This window comes from Heterodontus francisci, chromosome 1 (genome assembly GCF_036365525.1).
Source record: "Heterodontus francisci isolate sHetFra1 chromosome 1, sHetFra1.hap1, whole genome shotgun sequence".
NCBI lineage: Eukaryota > Metazoa > Chordata > Chondrichthyes > Heterodontiformes > Heterodontidae > Heterodontus > Heterodontus francisci.
In genome coordinates, this window is record NC_090371.1 from 39,648,559 (window position 1) to 39,671,221 (window position 22,663).

General features: G+C 41.6%; 1 protein-coding gene across 14 annotated transcripts in view; it reads right to left on the minus strand.

Annotated features, from left to right (window-relative positions):
- ctbp1 (C-terminal binding protein 1) overlaps positions 1 to 22,663 on the minus strand; it is a 365,789-nt gene that overhangs the window by 131,236 nt on the left and 211,890 nt on the right. For 4 of the 14 annotated variants that reach the window (XM_068029432.1, XM_068029440.1, XM_068029424.1 and 1 more), the window contains one exon: positions 22,140 to 22,198. The exons of the other annotated variants lie outside the window; for them this stretch is intronic. In XM_068029432.1, coding sequence (XP_067885533.1) covers positions 22,140 to 22,191 — 52 coding nt within the window. In that variant the 5' untranslated portion in view covers positions 22,192 to 22,198. Of the gene's footprint in view, positions 1 to 22,139; positions 22,199 to 22,663 lie in introns of those variants that run through there. 14 annotated transcript variants of the gene reach the window in all.

Sequence of the window (22,663 nt, forward strand, 5' to 3'; positions counted from 1 at the left end):
ATGTTCATTTATTTCAATGTTTCTTGTTTTCATCTTGTCGCAATTCAGTTTATTTTGTCAATGCATTTAGGGACATGTCTGATTTGTCTATGCATTTATCACTCATGTTCAGCATCATGCCTGAACACTTATTCCCTTTAGCTGCATTTAAGTCTTAATGAAAAACCATCACAACCCCTTATTCCCTTGTTTTTGCTGGACTTCTTCCCTCAATGTTGGTTTTCCTAAAATTACAATACACCTGTCTCCATACTACAAAATACGAAATGATACTTGTGAAAGTGAGGTATGCACACATACACACAGAGATAAAGACCACCGAGCCAATCTTTTGCCATTTTAGCACTTAGAATCAGGCTGCTAACACGGAGGTAGAAGTGAAAAAAATCCATCAGAAATCAGTTCTGCCAGATCACACGAATTATGGGCCTCACGGTATATTCCAGTTGGGCCTGAAGCTCCCATCCAAGGCAGTCCAGATCTTCATTCAGTACACAGAAATAAAAGGAGTGGTAAACAAAGAACAAAGAACAGTACAGCACAGGAACAGGCCATTCGGCCCTCCAAGCCTGCGCCGATCTTGATGCCTGCCGAAACTAAAACCTTCTGCACTTCCGGGGACCGTATCCCTCTATTCCCATCCTATTCATGTATTTGTCAAGATGCCTCTTGAACGTCTCTATGGTACCTGCTTCCACCACCTCCCCCGGCAGCAAGTTCCAGGCACTCACCACCCTCTGTGTAAAGATCTTGCCTCGCACATCCACTCTAAACTTTGCCCTTCTCACCTTAAACTTACATCCCCTAGAAACTGACTCTTCCACCCTGGGAAAAAGCTCTGACTATCCACTCTGTCCATGCCGCTTAGAACTTTGTAAACCTCTATAATGTCGCCACTCCACCTCCGTCGTTCCAGTGAAAACAATCCGAGTTTATCCAACCTCTCCTCATAGCTCTCCAGACCAGGCAACATCCTGGTAAACCTCTTCTGTCCCCTCTCCAAAGCCTCCACGTCCTTCTGGTAGTGTGGCGACCAGAATTGCACGCAATATTCTAAGTGTGGCCTAACTAAAGTTCTGTACAGCTGCAGCATGACTTGCCAATTTTTATACTCTATGCCCCGACCGATGAAGGCAAGTATGCCGAATGCCTTCTTGACTACCTTATCCACCTGCGTTGCCACTTTCAGTGACCTGTGGACCTGTACGCCCAGATCTCTCTGCCTGTCAATACTCCTAAGGGTTCTGCCATTTACTGTATACCACCCACCTGCATTAGACCTTCCAAAATGCATTACCTCACATTTATCCGGATTAAACTGCATCTGCCACTTCTCCGCCCAAGTCTCCAACCGATCTATATCCTGTTGTATCCTCTGACATTCCTCATCATTATCCGCAACTCCACCAACCTTTGTGTCATCCGCAAACTTACTAAATCAGACCAGCTACATTTTCCTCCAAATCATTTATATATACTACAAACAGCAAAGGTCCCAGCACTGATCCCTGCAGAACACCACTAGTCACATCCCTCCATTCAGAAAAACACCCATCCACTGTTACCCTCTGTCTTCTGTGACCGAGCCAGTTCTGTATCCATTTTGCCAGCTCACCTCTGATCCCGTGTGACTTCACCTTTTGCATCAGTCTGCCATGCGGGACCTTGTCAAAGGCTTTACTAAAGCCCATATAGACAACATCAACCGCCCTTCCTTCATCAATCATCTTCGTCACTTCCTCAAAAAACTCGATCAAGTTAGTGAGACATGACCTCCCCTTCACAAAACCATGCTGTCTCTCGCTAATAAGTTCATTTGTTTCCAAATGGGAGTAAATCCTGTCCCGAAGAATCCTCTCTAATAATTTCCCTACCACTGACGTAAGGCTCACCGGCCTATAATTTCCTGGATTATCCTTGCCACCATTCTTAAACAAAGGAACAACATTGGCTATTTTCCAGTCCTCTGGGACCTCACCTGTAGCCAATGAGGATACAAAGATTTCTGTCAAGGCCCCAGCAATTTCTTCCCTTGCCTCCCTCAGTATTCTAGGGTAGATCCCATCAGGCCCTGGGGACTTATCTACCTTAATGCTTTGCAAGACACCCAACACCTCCTCCTTTTTGATAATGAGATGACTATCTGCACTCCCTTCCCTCGGCTCATCATCCACCAAGTCCTTCTCCTTGGTGAATATTGATGCAAAGTACTCATTTAGCACCTCGCCCATTTCCTCTGGCTCCACGCATAGATTCCCATCTCTGTCCTTGAGTGGGCCAACCCTTTCCCTGGTTACCGTCTTGCTCTTTATATAGGTATAAAAAAGCCTTGGGATTTTCCTTAATCCTGTTTGCCAATGACTTTTCATGACCCCTTTTAGCCCTCCCACCTCCTTGCTCAAGTTCCTTCCTACTGTCTTTATATTCCTCAAGGGATTAGTCTGTTCCTAGCCTTCCAGCCCTTACAAATGCTTCCTTTTTCTTTTTGACTAGGCTCACAATATCCCGTGCTATCCAAGCTTCCCGAAACTTGCCAAACTTGTCTTTCTTCCTCACAGGAACATGCTGGTCCTGGATTCTAATCAGATGACGTTTGAAAGACTCCCACATGTCAGATGTGTTCAGATGTATCCCGCCTGAAGCTTCTAAATCGTGGAACATTTAGCTGCCAATCCTGTCCTTTCTTCAACCAAGTCGCTGTAATAGCAACATCATAGTTCCAAGTACTAATCCAAGCTCTAAGTTCATCTGCCTTACCTGTTATACTTCTCGCATTGAAACAAATGCACTTCAGACCACCAGTCCCACTGTGCTCCGCAACATCACTCTGCTTGCTCTTCCTCTTCGTCTTACTGGCCTGATTTACTAGTTCCCCCTCATTTATTTCACTTGCTGTCCTACTGCTCTGGTTCCCACCCCACTGCCACACTAGTTTAAACCCTCCCGAGTGATGCTCGCAAACCTCGCAGCCAGGATATTTGTGCCCCTCCAGTTTAGATGCAACCCGTCCTTCTTGTACAGGTCCCATCTGTCCCTGAAGAGATCCCAATGGTCCAGATATCTGAAACCCTCCCTTCTGCACCAGCTGTCCAGCCACGTCAATTGCCACGTCAAGGCTCCACATCAAATGCCAGCCCATGGGCGTGTTGGATACCAAGGCCTGATCATATCTTACCAAAAACTGGTGGGAGGGAGACTTCGGACAAACCTACAGGCGGAATGACTTTAAAGACCACAGACTTTAAAGGTCAGTGGATCAGGCATTTTAAAGGCCCTTGTTTTATGGGGGAAGGGGGGAGTTGTTTCAGCTAACACAGGCTTTTATGAATCTTCGTGCAAGTGCTGTTATATTTTTCTTTGCCCCAGATTCTATTTATGGCGCCAGACGAATCCTCTGAGCTGAAGTGTTCGAAGGAAGATGAGGAGCTGTGGAGGGATTCAAAGCCGTAGGATAGTCACAGATGTGGTGGCCTCAGAGTCTCTGCGCTCTCCTGCAGCCATCCATATCGCTGACAGAGGGGAAAGGAACATAATTTGACTTTGGAAGACATTCCTGGTGGGGATTCCCCTTCCCAAACTCAACTGTACCAGCAGATCTCCTGTGGCATTACAATGAGATGTAATTGCCTGTCTAGTTCTTACACTGCAGAAGTTATTCAGAAGCCCTCCAATCACACTGGCTCATACTTTGCATGGTACTGTATAAAAGAAGGCGTGTCAGAATGATCAAGAGTCCACATTGTCTGGTTGACATCACCTATCAAGATGGCACCAACCATTTTTGTGAGCCCTGGCAGACCCACTTTTTGAAAAAACTATTCATTCATGGGATGTGGACGTCGCTGGCTCGGCCAGTATTTATTGCCCATCCCTAATCGCCCTCGAGAAGCTGGTGTTGAGCTGCCTTCCTTGAACCGCTGCAGTCCTTGGGGTGTAGGTAGACCCAGAGTGATGTTAGGAAGGGAGTTCCAGGATTTTGACCCAGCGACAGTGAAGGAACGGAGATATAGTTCCAAGTCAGGTTGGTGAGACTTGGAGGGGAACTTGCAAGTGATGCTATTTCCATGCATCTGCTGCCCTTGTCCATCTAGGTGGTAGAAGTCACGGGTTTGGAAGGTGCTGACTAAGGAGCCTTGGTGAGTTGCTGCAGTGCATCTTGTAGATGGTACACACTACAGCCACTGTGCGTCACTGATGGAAGGAGGGAATGTTGAAGGTGGTGGATGGGGTGCCAATCAAGTGGACTGCTTTGTCCTGGATGGTGTCGCTGGAGATGCACCCATCCGGGCAAGTGAAAAGTATTCTATCACACTCCTGACTTGTGCCTTGTAGATGGACAGGCATTGGGGAGTCAGGAGGTGAATTACTTGCTGCAGAATTCCCAGCTTTTGACCTGCTCTTGTAGCCACACTATTTATGTGGCTGGTCCAGTTCAGGTTCTGGTCAATGGTAACCTCCAGGATGTTGATGGTGGGGATTCACTGATGGTAATGCCACTGAATGTCAAGGGGAGATGGTTAAATTCTCTCTAGTTTGAGATGGTCATTGCCTGGCACTTGTGTGGCACAAATGTTACTTGCCACTTCTCAGTCCAAGCCTGAATGTTGTCCAGGTCTTGCTGCATCTGGCTATCTTGGAGAACAGCTGCTGTCGCTATACCTGTGGAAGGAGAACTTGCCCTCAGAGACCAAGTCAGCATAGGGGCTGATGCTGAGCTGTACCATCTGCCGCAAAAACACCACAGCTACCATGCAGCGTAAAGTTTGCCCATATTCAAGGGTAGTAACAGTCAGCTGTGGCCAGAGATTTGGCTGCTCCTTCTTGCAAGCATATTGCAAGGTCAATCTCTAGAATAAGGCTTGCAGCAACACAGGGGGCAATCCTTCCTGCGAATCAACTCGACTTCAGCAATAATAAAAAATAAAAGACCAGGTGCTAGGCAGTGTTTTAACTTGTCTGAAAATTCATGGCTGCACCTAGAGGATTTTTTCCTTTTATCTTGGCCTACCTGATCTTAATCCCCTCTCCATCAGCCTAGGCACAGGTTGCTAATTGGTTGAGATGCCTTTTAATCTTTTCTAAAATATTTCTAAATTTTTATATCCCTCTTTGACACTCCCCTGTAATTCGCTCTAACATTTTACATTTTTCTTGTGTCCAATTTTTCAGCGTCATCCCTAGATTCGCTTGAGTTTGCAGCTGGAGTTGTGTATAACCATGCAAATGGAGGTTAAACTGGAAAATCTTTGGCATTTACACTTGAAATTTAAGTGATACTTAAGGCATTGAAAATCAAATTAGAGTCGATTTACACCAAAGGGCAAAAATTGCTCCCCTCATGTTTTACATGGTCCTTACACAAGATTGGCTTCTAGTAGCGACAATATTTTATATTGTATATTGCATATTTGTGTAATATTTTGTATGCGGAGGCTTAAGTAGTGAGGACAGCAATATGTTTTGTGGGGCCTAAACAGCTGAAGGCAGGAGTGCCACTGGTGGGACAAAGTGGGTGATGCTAGGATTAAAAAGCCAATCCAGTCAACCGTTATCAACATAATTTTGAAACCAACAGGCATGAGGCGTACCTCAGTGCAGCAAGAACTACAACTTGCATTTATATAGCACCTTTAATGAAGCAAAATGTCCCAGACACTTCACAGGAGCGTTAGACAAAATTTGACACCGAGCCACATGAGGAGATATTAGAATAGGATGAGGTAGGTTTTAAAGGAGAATCTGAAAGGAGGAGAGAGAGGTAGAGGGGCTTAGAGATAGAGTTCCAGAGCTTAGGTTCCAGTGGTACAGCGAATAAAAAAGTGATGTGCAAGAGGCCAGAATTGGAGGAGCGCAGATGATCGTGGAGGGTTTGTAGGGCTGGAAAGCATTAGAGGCAGGGAGGGGGGAGGCCATGCAGGGATCTGAAAACAAAGATGAGAATTTTAAAATCAAGACGTTGCTGGACTGAGAGCCAACACAGGTCTGCAAACACAGGGAAGATGGGTGAATAGGACTTGGTGTGAGTTAAATAAAGACAGTAGAGTTTTGGATGACCTCAAGTTTATGGAAGGTGGAAGATTGGAGGCTGGCCAGGAGATCATTGAAATAGTCACATCCAGAGATAAAGGCATGAATTAGGGTTTCAGCAGCTGATGAGCTGAGATAGAGGCAGAGACAGGCAATTATGTGGATGCTCAGTCATTGAGTATATTCAAGGCAGAGATAGATTTTTCGACGCCAAGGGAATCAAGGGATTATGGGGATAGAGCGGGAAAAGTGGAGCAGAGGTAGATCGGCCATGATCCTACTGAATGGCAGAACATACCCAAAAGGAGATGGAGGTAGCATCTTGGTCATGTAAATAATACAGTTGGAAGCTCATCTCAGAATCAAATAAACCAAGATTGTGATTCTGCCTCAGACAGTTACTTGGGAGAGGGTTGAAGTTGGTGGCGAGGGAAAGGGGTTTGTGGCTATCTATTCAGATATATTTAAGGCAGAGGCAGTTTATTTTGTTTGTTCTCAGGGTGCCAGCAAAGCTGCATTATTATCCATTCCAAACTTCTTTGTGAAAGTGACAGTCAGCCTTGAACCACTGCAATCCTTATGCTGACAGTGCACTGTACCCATAATAGTGTTAGGTAGAAAATTTCAGTATTTTGACCTAGAAACAATGGAGGAATGATGGGATAGGAGACACAACTCTGGGACATGCACGACAGAGTGAAAATTGACATGTCAAAAAAATTCAATTTTCCCGTACCTAATTTTTTTTCTCTTTGTAAAATGGAGAGCACTTTGAACAAAACAGTACTCCCCACAGACAGCCCTTCCCTTTAAGTGCAGTTCTTGTAAAATTGATGCTGCTAGTTAAGATTTTGCCCTCCAGCCAAATGTATAAAGCAAGTTTAAGTTAACAATTCCCTCAGTAGACTTTTCAAGGGTACTTGCTGTCAAATTAAACTAGACGGCTGGCATCTGAGCACATTTTCTATCTTAGATTAGAAAAGCTCACATTTAGTAAAGGGCTTCAAACAGCATACAAGTCAATGGAGGATGTAAAACAATAATCGCAACAGACAGCCCTCAATTGATAATTTTACATCCATGGCTCTGGCAGTTTCTTCATGATTTGATTCAAACAGCTTACTTTGCTTGTTTCAATCAAAAATTCATTTACTAATTTAAAAAAAAAATCAGCACCAGCAAATCAAACATACTATCAACTTGACAACCTTGCTCGTTTGTGAAAGGCAAAATTTTACTGAGTTAATGCAGAAGGAGGGTTCAAATTACTCCATTACTAAGAAGTCTGGTGGTATGTTAATGTGTGCACAAATTATATTTGTTTGTAAAAATGACTATGATTTTGAGAACTGTCATGTGAAAAAGATTCAAGACAATCCAGATTTCTGCCATTATACTTTCACCCATTATGAGCTGTTTTTATTAGCTGTCATTGAATTATTCTAATTATGCATCTTGAAAAAGGCTAGCTACTCTGGTACAACTGTAGTGCAACTTGATTTGTTCAAAATCACTAAAAGCTTTATACTGAAGATATTAGGGAAGTTACTCCATGTACTATACTGCCAAGAATTAAATTAACAGATTACTAAAGGCAAGTTTATATCATCATTCACATATATGCATCTTTAAAATTGCTCTAACCAATAACTGAAGAAAGATTTCGAACACTAAGGTCATGGCATGGACAAGGCAGCATATTTCAGCTAAAAGAGAAGACAATGTGTTTAATACAGCTACACTCCAATTGCTTTTGTGATGACAGTACATTAAAATTCTCATTGAATATTCATAGAATTCCTGACAAGACGTAGTGACATATAATCCTGGCTTCAGCGGGCAAGAATGCATTGTTCCTCTAGCTGTACCCCAAGATACGGCACATAATAGGTTGAATTTTTCATTACTAAAGGTCTAAAATCCATCACGTTTTCACTCTACAGGGTTATTTAAGGTGAGAAATGATGAAGATAAACTGTATTTAAGCTAACACCAAACACCTTAGAAAAAGTACCCCATTTCACCTTTAAATTGGAAAATTGCTGAACATGTCCAGTCTAAATTTAACAAAAACAGAACAAGGAAAAATAGCACAGCTCCTTGAACTGACTTTCACTGTGCTGATTAATAATCAAAAGGGTGATATACAGATGTATGCAGGAGTAAATAAAATTTGTCAATTTAAAAAGCATTAGAAAATGATTTAAACATAAAGCACAGTTCCAGTCTCATCACGAGGTCAACCATATTTCATGACAATTAAAACAGTTTAAAAGATCGAACAGAAAGCAGTTTTTTTGTAAAGCTAAATATCCATTACACTCTCGTAACTGAGCCTTAAAATGTGCTCAGGAAATGAAGGAAAGAAGGGAATCCATTCCTGACTGCTTTTGGTACCCCATAACAAATAATCCCAGTTAAGACAAACAAAAGTTGCCTTCGAGGACAAGTCAAGAGTACAAATTTTGTTCCAGCCTACTAAAGATTTCTTATACAATAAGATGGCCTAAGTTCAGTTTGGAACTTATTTTGGATCACAGATTTGAAAATTAAATTAATGAAATTAATTCCAGTTGAAATGAATCTGTTTCATGTGTTCATGATTCATGGAACACTATACCTCAACGAAATGGGTCATCAGTAGCCTTAAAAAAATAAAAATATACAAAACTGTAACTCTCCATTAGCTTGCAACCATCTGCCAGGTTAATTATTTTTCTTAACCAAACAGCACAAGCAAAATAATGACCTAATTTGTTCAATATCCTCCTCAGCATAAAATAGGATTGGGCATATTCTTGTAAAAACTTGCCCATGTGCTGATTCTACATAATTAACTGTTTAGTATTGCAAGGTATAAAAGAAATTTAGCAGTGTAATGAATTTAACAAATGAAAGCTTATCTACCTTTAATAAACTCCACTCAGAATTTCAAGCAGATATAGTTCAGAGTTGAACTATAACTTTTTACATTACTTACCCAGAGATTCAACAGGGCAGACACTATACTTTCAGAAACAAAAACAAGAAATGCTGGAATCACTCAGCAGGTCTGGCAGCATCTGTGGGAAGAGAAGCAGAGTTAACGTTTCGGGTCAGTGACCCTTCTTCGGAAGAAACGTTAACTCTGCTTCTCTTTCCACAGATGCTGCCAGACCTGCTGAGTGATTCCAGCATTTCTTGTTTTTGTTTCAGATTTCCAGCATCCGCAGTATTTTGCTTTTATTTTACTATACTTTCAGATATGGTTTGAACTTTGTAATGTTAAATTATATTTTTTCTTAAGCAAAGGAATAATCTCAAAAACACAGCATACCAACTCTATCGTTAAACTGAGGTATGAGTCAGTAGCTGTATTTAGACACAGCAGTCAATCCACGTACTTGTGGTGATGAAATTGACGTAGTCAGGCCTGGTGTTAAATTTCCTTCGGCTGACTATAATAATGGCTTGGTCATTCGATTACACAAATTGCAATTGGCTCATGTTGCAAGAAGAGATTAAAAAAAAGTCTATGGCGAATTTGCTGAGCAATACAACAATTTATTTTTATATACTGTCTTTAAAACAGTAAAACGTGCCAAGGCGCTTCACAGGAGCATTATCAACCAGAATTTGACACTGAGCCACATCAGGAATTAGGACAAGTGACCAAAAGCTTGGTCCAAAAGGTAGGTTTTATGGAGTGTCTTTAGGGAGGAGAGAGAGGTTGAGAAACAGAGTGGTTTAAGTAGGGAATTCTAGACCACAGGGCGCAAGTAACCAAAGGCAGCGCTGCCGATGGAGGAGCATTTCAAGCCTGGGCTGCACGAACCCAGAATTGGAGGAGCGCAGAGGTCATGGAGGGTCGTAGGGATTAAGGAGGTTACGGAGATAGAAATTGGTAAGAGCGTGGAGGAATTTGAAAACAAGGATGAAAATTTTAAAATCAAGATGTTGTTGGACCGGTTGCCAAAGTAGGTCAGCAAGAGCAGGGTGATGCAACGGAACTTGGCGCGAGTTAGTATATAGGCAGCAGGGCTCTGGATAAGCTCATATTTCCAAAAGGATGGAAGGTGGGAGGCCAGCCAGGTGAGCATTGGAATAGTCTAGTCTGGAGGTTAAAACAGAAAAAAGCAAGGATGAATACATATTGAAGAGGTTGAGTGATGAATCAGGGTATCAATAGCAATGCTGTAACGTTATAGGGCACAGAATGTACTCTGGATGGGGCACTTCAACGTCCATCATTAAGAATGACTTGGTAGCATCTGAGTTTGCAACAGGTAGTGAGAGCACCGACACAAGGGAAAAATCTATTTGATCTCATCCTATCATATAAATTTACCTGACGCAGATACATCTATCCATGACAGTACTGGTAGGAGTAACCACCGCACAGTCCTCAACTTTTTTTCGAATCTTTTCATGGGATGTGGGCATCGCTGACAAGGCCAGCATTTGCTGCCCATACCCAATTACCCTTGACAACTGAGGACACAGATTTAAGGTAATTGGCAAAAGAAAAAAAAACAATCACAACATGAGGAAAAACGTTTTCACACAGCGAGTGGTTAGGATCTGGAATGCACTGTCGTGGAGGCAGGTTCAATAAAGGCATACAAAAGGGAATTAGATAGTTACCTGAAAAGAAAAAAATGTACAGGATTATGGAGAGAAGGCAGGGGAATGGCACTAAGTGAATTGCTCACTCGAAGAGGCGGTACAGACACAATGGGCCAAATGGCCTCCTGCTATGTAACAATTTTGTGATCGTAACTAACTTTTGTGATATTGCTTGTGGGTGCCATGAAGATCCCTTGAAGTAAAAGTTGAGAATATTGGTGACCTTCAGGGCATTGCAGGTGGTTGACGGTTTCTGCAGGTCTTCATGGGCCAAGTGGCCATCTCCAGTCAAAGCCTCCTGCTGCACTGGGATAGAACCTAGTGGGATTTGTGTGTCCTCCTGGATAGCCTTCTAATGTTTATGGTTTACTGAAAATATGCATATGATTAGCCATTACAGTCAAGCCTTTGGGCATAAGGTTCCTTTGTACTTTTCACATTCCAGTGTTGTGGCAAGATCTCAAATGTTTTGCCTTAAGTGCCAATTCTCAACTGAAATAAAGTCAGTTTTTGATTTGATTGTAACTGTGGGATCATGCAGAAGTCCATCATTAATGGCTGTAACAAAAACAAAAATTGGCTTTATCCCCTCATTCTTTGCTAATAATCATTAATTCATTTTTGGAAGGGTAGAAACTGAAGTAGTGCTAAATTCTGATGATAATCCACCAGTGTTTTTGACCAATATTACATCACTTTCTAAAGTTATTTCTACCATTTCATTTAAATTCGAGGACAGGGCAATATGATAGAAAGGAAGAGAGAGAGACTTGCATTTATATAGCACCTTTTATGACCTCAGGATATCCCAAAGTGCTTTGCAGGCACTGAAGTACATATAGAACAAACAAAGAACAAAGAACAGTACAGCACAGGAACAGGCCATTTGGCCCTCCAAGCCTGCGCCGATCTTGATGCCCGTCTAAACTAACACCTTCTGCACTTCCGGGAACCGTATCCCTCTATTCCCATCCTATTCATGTATTTTTGTCAAGATCCCTCTTAAACGTCGCTATCATACCTGCTTCCACCACCTCCCCGGGCAGCACGTTCCAGGTACTCACCACCCTCTGTGTAAAGAACTCGCCTCGCACATCCCCTCTAAACTTTGCCCCTCTCACCTTAAACCTATGTACCCTAGTAACTGACTCTTCCACCCTGGGAAAAAGCTTCTGACTATCCACTCTGTCCATGCTGCTCATAACTTTGTAAACCTCCATCATGTCGCCCCTCCACCTCCATCGTTCCAGTGAAAACAATCCGAGTTTATCCAACCTCTCCTCATAGCTAATGCCCTCCAGACCAGGCAACATCCTGGTAAACCTCTTCTGTACCCTCTCCAAAGCCTCCACGTCCTTCTGGTAGTGTGGTGACCAGAATTGCACGCAATATTCTAAGTGTGGCCTAACTAAGGTTCTGTACAGCTGCAGCGTGACTTGCCAATTTTTATACTCTCTGCCCCGACTGATGAAGGCAAGCATGCCGTATGCCTTCTTGACTACCTTATCCACCTGCGTTGCCACTTTCAGTGACCTGTGGACCTGTACGCCAAGATCTCTCTGCCTGTCAATACTCCTAAGGGTTCTGCCAGTTAATGTATGCTTCCCACCTGTATTAGATCTTCCAAAATGCATTACCTCACATTTGTCCGGATTAAACTCCATCTGCCATTTCTCCGTCCAAGTCTCCAACCGATCGACATCCTGCTGTATCCTCTGACAATCCTCAACACTGTCTGCAACTCCAACCTTTGTGTCATCCGCAAACTTACTAATCAGACCAGCTACATTTTCCTCCAAATCATTTATATAGATGGTGAGAGGCATAGATAGAGTGGATAGCCAGAGACTTTTTCCCAGGGTGGAAAGGGCTATCACCAGGGGGCATAATTTTAAGGTGATTGGAGGAAGGTTTCGGGGAGATGTCAGAGGTAGGTTCTTTACACAGAGAGTGGTGGGTGCGTGGAATGCACTGCCAGCGGTAGTAGTAGAAGCAGATACATTAGGGGCATTTAAGCGACTCTTGGATAGGTACATGGATGATAGTAGAATGAAGGGTAGGTAGTTAGTTTGATCTTAGAGTAGATTAAAGGTTCGGCACAACATCGTGGGCCGAAGGGCCTGTACTGTGCTGTACTGTTCTATGTTCTATATACTATAAACAGCAACATATACTGTTGTAATGTCGGAAATGTGGCAGCCAATTTGAGCACAGAAAGCTCCAACAATAACAATGTGATAATGACCAGATAATCTATTTTGGTGTTGTTGATGGAGGGATAAATATTGGCCAGAACACCGGGGATAGGTCCCCTGCTCTTTGAGATAGTGCCATGGGATCTTTTATGTCCACCTGAGAACAGACAGGGCCTCTGTTTAATGTCTCATCATATAGCCTAATTTAATTCTATTACACGCATTATAGTGATTAATCTCTTTTGAAGATGGTTGTGAATAACAGTTTCAATGCATCACATGTATTATGTATCGAGAGAGAAATGTGAACATTGTTTATGTTCATTCCCTACAGATGACTTCCAAACAACATTTGTTTTTCAGCATTACCAACCAATGAATGCAAGATGACAACAAAATATACCTAAATGGAAAATTGGAGTCAAATATTCCAATGAAAACACCCACCGGACAACCTCCTCTTTGTACAGAACAATTTGAGATGCTTGAAATATGTATAAACATGACTAGAAATAGAACATATTGCACATGACTAACACAAAACACAGTCACAACAGTCAATGTCTGCTTTTAGATTAAAAGAAACTTAGCAAAAACATTACGTACACAAAGCATTGACAAATCTTGAATGCAGTACAAAAGTCAGTCCATTCTAAGCATATCCAATACTGTTTATTGTTTAGGCCCTTGAAAACTGAAATCCAATTAGGTTAGTTAGTCTCTCCAGAAGTACAGTTTTCTCTTGTGCAAATTACAACAGGAAACAGATGTTGACTAAACTGCATTTAGATGATAACCTTACCTGAATAAGCAGTATTTATTTATTTTTATTTAGAGATACAGCACTGAAACAGGCCCTTCAGCCCACCGAGTCTGTGCCAACCATCAACCACCCATTTATACTAATCCTACATTAATCCCATATTCCTACCACATCTCCACCTTCCCTCACTTCCACTACTGCCTACCTACACTCGGAGCAATTTATAATGGCCAATTTACCTATCAACCTGCAAGTCTTTGGCTGTGGGAGGAAACCGGACCACCCGGCAAAAACCCACGCAGTCACAGGGAGAACTTGCAAACTCCGCACAGGCAGGACCCAGAATGGAACCCGGGCTGCTGGAGCTGTGATGCTGCAGTGCTAACCACTGCACCGCAAATCTACCACTAGCTGCTCCAATATACATTTTCTCCCACAGTAAATGATAATGCCATGTAAAAAAAATCTGAACACAAGCTATATCTCCCATCACTTAAAATGGTCAGAAAAGTATTCTTGCTGTCTTAGCTTCAATTCATTGTCATTACAGTTTAGTTTGCCAGTCAGTGTCTATTAACATCAATTTAATCTTGTTGCAGTATGAGTTAGAGTACATGGTGACCAAAGTAGTAATCCGCTTTGTCTCAAATCAGGAGGAACATTGGAGTGGATTTTAACATGCAGCAGCTCTTCACTGGGAAACTAAATAGAGTCATTTATGGCACAGGAGGCCATTTGGCCCATTGAGTTCATGCTGGCTCTCCATGGAGCTATCTAGTCAGTCCCACTCCTGAGCTCATTCCCCATAGTCCTGCAAGTTTATTTCCTTCAAATAACATCCAATTTCATTTTGAAGTCATTGATTGTCTCTGCTTCCACCACCCTTACAGGTAGCGAGTTCCAAGTCATTACCACCCATTGCGTAAAAAGGTTCTTCCTCATATCACCCCTGCATCTCTCGCCCAAAGCCTTCAATCTGGGTCTCCTAGTCATTGTACCATCAGTTAATGGGAAGTTTTTCCTTGTCTAACTTTTATCTAAGCCCATCATAATCTTGTACACCTTAATTAAATCTCCCCTCAAACTCCTTTGCCCCGAGAACAACCACCCCAGCTTTTCCAACCTAACCTTGTAGCTAAGATCCCTCATCCCTGGAACCATTCTGGTCGCCTAGCCAGCAACACCCACATCCCATGAACGAATTTTTTTAAAAATATCCGCACCATCTCAAGGACCCTCACATCCTTCCTAAAGTGTGGTAACCAGAACTGGATACAATACTCTAGTTGTAGCCTAACCACAGCTTTACAAAGGTTCAGCATAACTTTTGTACTCAATGCCTCCATTTATGAAGCCCAAGATCCCATATGCTTTACGAACCACTCTCTCGATACGTCTGCCACCGCTCGCCAATCTATGCCTCGTTGCTGGTGGTTCATAACATCCTCACTGTTTGCTACACCTCCACATTTGGTGTCATCGGCAAATTTTAAAATTCTACTGTATCCCAAGATCCAGGACATTTATATATATGGCAAAAAAAGCAGTGGTCCCAGCACTTAATTTCACCACGTGGCAGCAAGAGGCCACATCTACTTTAACCTCTAAAATAAAAGCAAAATACTGAGGATGCTGGAAATCTGAAATAAAGACACAAAGTGCTAGAAATACTCAGCATCTGTGGAGAGAGAAGTGCAGAATTAACGTTTCAGGTCAGTGACCTTTCATCATAACGATCACATATGCTGCCAGACCTGCTGAGTATTTCCAACACTTCCTGTTTTTATTCCATTTTAAACTCATTAACATGTCACCAGGTGTGTTCCTGCTCAGAACATTTGGGCAGAAAGAGGCTGCCAATACACAAGTGTGGGCACAGCAGCCTGTGTTCAGCTTGCTACATGGAAGGGGAAAGGGTAGTCCGGGGCAGGGGAGGCCTAAAAAAAAAAATTCTCGTCCCAGAGGAGCAATGCATCAAGGCAAGTAAATACTTATGGACTGGCCTCATCTGCTTCCAATCTCTTCTGACAGACCTTCACCAGGCCAGAGTTAAAAATTGCAGTCAGAACCTGGGTGACATCAAAAGGACCTCAAGCTGCATTTTTAATCAAGGACATCGCAGGCTTTGGGTGACTTACCCACATGTACAAAATGGTCATTAGAAATTGGAAGACAGCAGGATCCGGGCAGATATCAGCAGGCAAGCCACCAGGTGGATTTTAACAGCTTAGCTCCCAGATTTCCATGGGATCGGTAGCGTTAAAAATCTAACCTGACATCTGGTTGTTATGAAAGCCTCATAATGGCAAGCGTTCACTTTACACTGCTTAATGCTGCAATTTATATTTACTCCCATTAAAAGTACTGTGGCAAGGTTATTTAAAAAAAAAATGTGTAAACAGTTTTCTGATCTGAGCTACTGATTTTAAAGATGAAATACAGAGCTTATACCATCAAAATTAGGGAAAATGGGAGAAGAGTAATCAATAATATTAATGCTGACACTTGCAAAATGCGGAACACTATGAGCAGATGGCCTGACTAATAGGAAATCTAATTCCATCAAAGTAATATAAGGATGGTATGATGTTATAGTATCTATCGAACTACAAGCTGAACCACTTTCTGCATATATATGACAGCTACAGTTTAACTGAACACTATCACAAAATATCCTTTCATAATCAATGTACCAAAAGAGTACATCCTCAAAAGTTACTTTTTAAACTAGAAACTGTATTTTAGCAGTGACACCTACATCTGGTTACCAAGAGGATATATAATCCCAGGAATTAAATTACCATGGCAAAATAGAGCATTCTTATTAACAAAGATTTGAAGAGCATTGGAAATTCTGATTGTTTAAATTGCCAGGATCTTCATATTTCAAAAAAAAAGTGACTGATGAGACTCTTCCATGTCCCCAACGCCCCACACAGCCTTTCACCAGTAATATAGAACAATTTTGAAAGGCATTAAATTACAAATCAGGTTTGCTAGTAGTTTTAAATATAAGTTTTACTAATTAGAAGCTTGTGGTTCAGTTTCTGGATCAGTGAGATGAAGGCAGTTGCTATAACGGAAAGAAAAATATACAACTATTTTGTTTACTTGGGGGCAAGTTTTTGATTTTTTAAATAGATCTGCATCCTGTGGTAATGACCCTGAACTAGTAATCCAGAGACTCAGGTCAATGCCCTGGGGACACCAGTTCAAATCCCACCATGGCAGCTGGTGGAATTTAAATTCAATGAATTAATTTTTTTAAATCTGGAATTGAAAGCTAGTCTCAGTAATGGTGCCACAAAAATATCATCGATTATCGTAAAAACCCATCTGGTTCACTAATATTCTTTGGGGAAGGCAATCTGCCGTCCTTACCTGGTCCGGCCTACATGTGACTCGAGATCCACAGCAATGTGGCTGACTCTTAACTGCCCTCTGAAATTGCCGAGTAAGGCACTCAGTTGTCAAGAGCAATGAGAGATGGGCAACAAATGCTGGCCTTGCCAGTGATGCCCACGTCCCAAGAAAGAATAAAAGAAAAATCCTACTCTTCCAATGGTCTCGATGACCTTTCATTCTGCTTCTATGCCTTTTCCACTCAGTACATCCTCCCTCAATGGATACTCCTGCTTCATACTATGTCAGCTTGGCACGGTTGGTTGCATTCTTGGATCTAGGTCAGATGGCTGTAGATTCGAATACCATACCAGTGTTCAAAAAGTCAACACTGCAGTACAGCACTAGGCAGCTTCAGATGGGACGTCAAAAAACGTTCCTACTGTTAGAACGGTTTATGTGGCACTCTTACGGGATTATTAGAGGATTATAAGTATAGTAATATAGTACCTTTTAATTATTTTTTTTAAAAAGCCCTAAAGCACTTCGCAGAAGCATAATCATAAACATGGATGTCAAACCAAGGAAGGAGATATTAAGTGGAGAGGATCTAAAGCTTGGTCAAAGAGGTGTATTTTGAGGAGGGTTTTGAAAAGAAGCTGGTGCAACAGGGAAGGAGTTCAAGGATAGAATTGCAGAGTTTGGGGCCTACATAGCCAATGGTGGGACAAAAAGGGGGTTTGGGAAAGGGGAGGGTAGAAAGGGTATCGGAGGGGGAATAGTGTGGTGGGGTGAGAAAGAAGCTGCTTACTGTACCCTCCATGTTAACTTTCAGTGTTTCGTGTTCAAGGACACCCAAATCCCTTCACATACCAACATTCACTAGTCTCTCACCTTTTAAAACATTTCTGCTTTTCCATTTTTCCCAAGTGGTTAATTTCACACTTTCCCAATTCTACTCAATCTGCCATGTTCTTGCCCAATGACTTAACCGATCTATATCTCTTTCCTACTTAGCTTTGTATTGTCAGCAAACTTGGATATATAGCGCTCGAACTCTTCACCTAAGTTATTGATACAGATTGTAAATAGTGAAACCCAAGCACTGATCCTTCTGACGCTCCATTTACACCCCAAAAATGATCTGTTTATTCCTACTGTCTCGTCTGTCCTTTAGCCAATCCTCAATCCGATCAGCCCTAATCTTATAACCTACTGAATCATAGAATGGTTGCCGCACAGAAGGAGGCCATTTGGTCCATCATGTCAATGCCGGCTCTCTGCAAGAGTAACTCAGTTAATCCCATTCTCCGCCGTATACTCACAGCGCTGCAAATTTTCTCTCTTCAGATAATTATCCAATTCCTTTTTGAAAGCAACAATTGTATCTGCCTCCATCACACTCAGGCTGTGCATTCCATATCCTAACCACTCATTATGTAAAAAACGTTTTCCTCATGTCACCTATGATTCATTGGCTTCGGGTTGTAGATAGGACTTTATACTAATTAGTGTGTGTGGGGGGCGGGGGGGGCACGGAGGGTTCAGTTGAAAGGAAGTTTTAAAAAATCAGAAAGAAACGGGAGAGCAGAGATGCAGGGTAGTGAAGAGGCGAACAGTAATTAAAGTGTGGCAGGAAGGGGCAGAAAGTATAAGCAGAAGAGTGCAGCAGAAATTAGAAACAGAATGAGTAATAATGGCAAACAGTCAAAGCTTAAGACTCTTTATCTGAATGCACGCAGCATTTGTAACAAGATAGATGAGTTGACAGCATAAATAGAAATGAATGAGTATGACTTGATAGCTATTACAGAGACGTGGTTGCAGGGCGACCAAGACTGGGAACTCAATATTCAAGGATATTCGACGTTCTGGAAAAATAGGCAAAAAGGAAAAGGAGGTGGCCGTAGCTTTGTTAATATCAGTGCGGTGGTGAGTAGTGATATAGGTGCAATAGATCATGATGTGGAATCAGTTTGGGTGGAAATAAGGAATAGCAAGGGGAAGAAGTCACGGTGGGAGTCATCTATAGGCCCCCGAAGAGTTGCCTCACCTTAGGACAAAGTATAAGTCGGGAAATATGGAGGCGTGTAAGAAGGGCGCTACAATTGTCCTGGGTGATTTTAATCTGCATATTGACTGGACAAATCAGATTGGCAGAGGTAACATGGAAGACGAATTTGTAGAGTGCATCAGGGATTGTTACTTAGAGCAATACGTTGCAGAACCTACCAGGGAACCAGGCTATTTTAGATCTAGTAATGTGTAATGAGTTAGGATTAATAAGAGATATCGTAGTTAAGGATCCTCTAGGGGGTAGCGATCACAACATGGTAGAATTTCAAATTCAGTTTGAGGGCGAGCAACTCTGGTCTCAAACCAGTGTCCTCAACTTAAACAAGGGCAATTACGAAGGTATGAAGGAGAGTTGTCTAATGCGGGCTGGAAAAATAGACTACAGGGAAGGTCAATGGATGAGCAGTGGCAGACATTTAAGCAGGTATTTCATAACGCTCAACAAAAATTTATCCCGGTCAAAAAAGACCAGAGAAGGATGAATCACCCGTGGTTAACAAAGGCAGTCAAGGAGAGTATCCAAATCAAAAACAAAAGACATACAGTGAAAACTAGTGGTAGGCCAGAGGATTGGGAATTAATTTTTCTTTTTAAGGAACCAGCAGATGACTAAAAAGCTAATAAAGAGGGAGAAAATTGATGAAGTAAATTGGCAAGAAATATAAAAACAAACAGCAAGAGCTTCTACAGGTATATAAAAAGAGTAGCTGAAGTGGGACCCTTGGAGGATGCGACTGAAGAATTGATAACAGGGAAATGGCAGATAATTTAAACCAATATTTTGCATCAGTCTTCACGGTGGGGGACACTATAAATATCCCACAGATATCAGATAGGCAAGGAGCTAACGGGAGGAAGGATCTTGTAATAGTCTCCATCACGAGGCTCAAAGTACTTGACAAACTAATGGGACTAAAGGCAGACAAGTCACGAGGACCTGATGGCCTACATCCAAGCGTTTTAAACAAAGTGGCTGCAGAGATCGTGGAGGCATTGGTCAAAATATTATAGAACTCACTGGATTCCAGGAGGATCCCAGCAGATTGGAAAACCGGTAATGTGACACCCTTGTTCAAAAAGGGAGGGAGACAAAAAGCAGGAAACTATAGGCCAGTCAGCCTAACATCGGTCATTGGGAAAATGCTAGAGTCCATTATTAAGGAAGAAATAGCAGGACGCTTAGAAAAGCTTTTCGCAATCAAACAGAGTCAACATTGTTTTGTGAAAGGGAAATCATGTTTGACAAATTTGCTAGAGTTCTTTGAGGATATATCAAGCAGAGTTGATAAAGGGGAACTGGTAGATGTAGTGTATTTAGATTTCCAGAAGACATTCGATAAGGCGCCACATAAAAGATTATTGCACAAGATAGGAGCTCAAGGTATTGGGGGTAATGTATTAGCATGAATTAAGAATTGGTTAACTCACAGAAGACAGAGTATCGGGATTAATGGGTCTTTTTCAGGTTGGAAAGACGTAACTAGTGGAGTGTCACAAGGATCAGTCCTAGGGCCTCAATTATTTACTATCTATATGAATGACTTCAAGGAGGGGGCAGAGTGTAATATATCCAAATTTGCTGACAACACAAAAATAGGTGGGAGGGCATGTTATGATGAGGACATAAGGAATCTGCAAGGGGATATAGATAGGTTGAGTGAGTAGGCAAAAACTTGGCAGATGGAGTTTAATGTGGGAAAGTGTGAGGTCATGCACTTTGGTAGGCAAAATAAAAAGGCAGACTATCATTTAAATGGAGAGAGGCTCCAAAAAGTGCAGCAGAGGGGGATCTGGGTGTTCTTGTTCATGAAACACAAAAAGTTAGCATGCAGGTGCAGCAAGTAATTAAGGCGGCAAATGGAATTTTAGCCTTAATTGCTAGGGGGTTGGAGTTTAAAAATAGGGATGTCTTGTTACAACTGTACAGGGTGTTGGTGAGGCTGCATCTGGAGTACTGTGTATGGTTTTGGTCCCCGTATTTAAGAAAGGATATACTGGCATTGGAGGCAGTTCAAAAGAGATTCACTAGGCTGATTCTTGAGATGAAGGGGTTGACTTATCAATAACGGCTAAACAGGTTAGCTCTTTATTCATTAGAGTTTAGAAGAATGAGGGGTGATCTTATAAAAATGTACAACATTCTGAGGGGGCTTGACAGGGTAGATGTTGAGAAGATGTTCCCCCTAGTGGGGCAATCTCGAACTAGGGGGCAAAGTTACAGAACAAGGGGACACTCATTTAAAACTGAGATGCGAAGGAATTTCTCTCTGAGGGTAGCGAATGTCTGGAATTCTCTACCCTAGAGAATTGTGGAGGCTAGATCACTGAAAGCATTTAAAGAGGAGGTAGATAGATTTTTGAAATATCGGTGAGTTGAGGGCTGGCACGAAAGAGGAGTTGATATCTGGGGCAGATCAGCCATGATCTTATTGAATGGTGGGGCAGGCTTGAGGGGCCGAATAGCCTACTCTTGCTTCTATTTCTCATGTTCTTGTGTTAATCACATGTAAATTTTGTTAAAATCATGACAGCATAAAACCAAATGAAGTCCTGCCTATCCCAAAGACTCCTTTGGTGACCACCATACACTCAATCGTGTCATTGCACAATGCAACATTTTTCCTGTTCATAGGATTTTTATAATCAATTATATGATATACAATTAAAGAAATTAACTTGGAAAATGAACTGTTCAGAATCAATATAAAAACTGATCACAGAAAGTATTTTCTGCCTATAAGAGGAAACTACCACTAATTAATCTTGGAGCTTGGAGGGCATAAATACAGAGTGATCCAGTACATTTCAAATTTCAATTTTTAATCTTCCATAGAACTTGCTAGCTTTCTCAGAATTTTGTTTCATTATTCATGTATTGTATCAGATTTCAATTTTAACTACTTGGCACCAAATGGTAAATAGCGTAAAACTGAATTAAAATTCTGTACGAATGTACATTTTCCAGATTTTGTTATAACCACAAGTCAGCAACAGAAAAATCCCCACAAAAATTAAACAGCTTAGAATTCATCCAACATTGACTTTTCAATTATATACAAACCAAGAGAATAACATACACCACAGTAGCTTTCACAAGCAATAAAAGAGAGGCGTTAGCTCATATGACATACTTAAACTCTCCAGGCCGCTGCTCCACTTTGTTTCTCGATGCATATCCATCATCTTCACTCTAATTTCAAAGCAAGAATAAAAACAAATGCTAACAACAGCTATGTTCACAGTTTGCAAAATAAAATTTGTTAAACCCATATTGTGCATTTACACCAACTTTAGAACAGAGGGAGAATGTGCTTGAATAATCTCATCTGTTAGCAACGTGGCTTAATACTAAGCTGGAGTATAATGGTCTTGAAAGGATAGCATAGAGAGAGAAATGAATAGCAGAATTTGAATTCTAATATTCCTATTAGTAGCAGCATTAGCATTGCTGTCAATAGGGATCTAAATGATCCGGTGCACATTGCTGTTGAACGTTATTTCTGGAGGCATAATTAGGTGGCATTAGATGAATACATTTTCACAACTTTTTCTGAGCTTTACTAACCTTATTTCACAGAGCCAGCGATCAATAGTCACATCCAACAAAAAGTTAAAATAGGCCAAATCTCCCCAATTATTATAATATTTAAATATA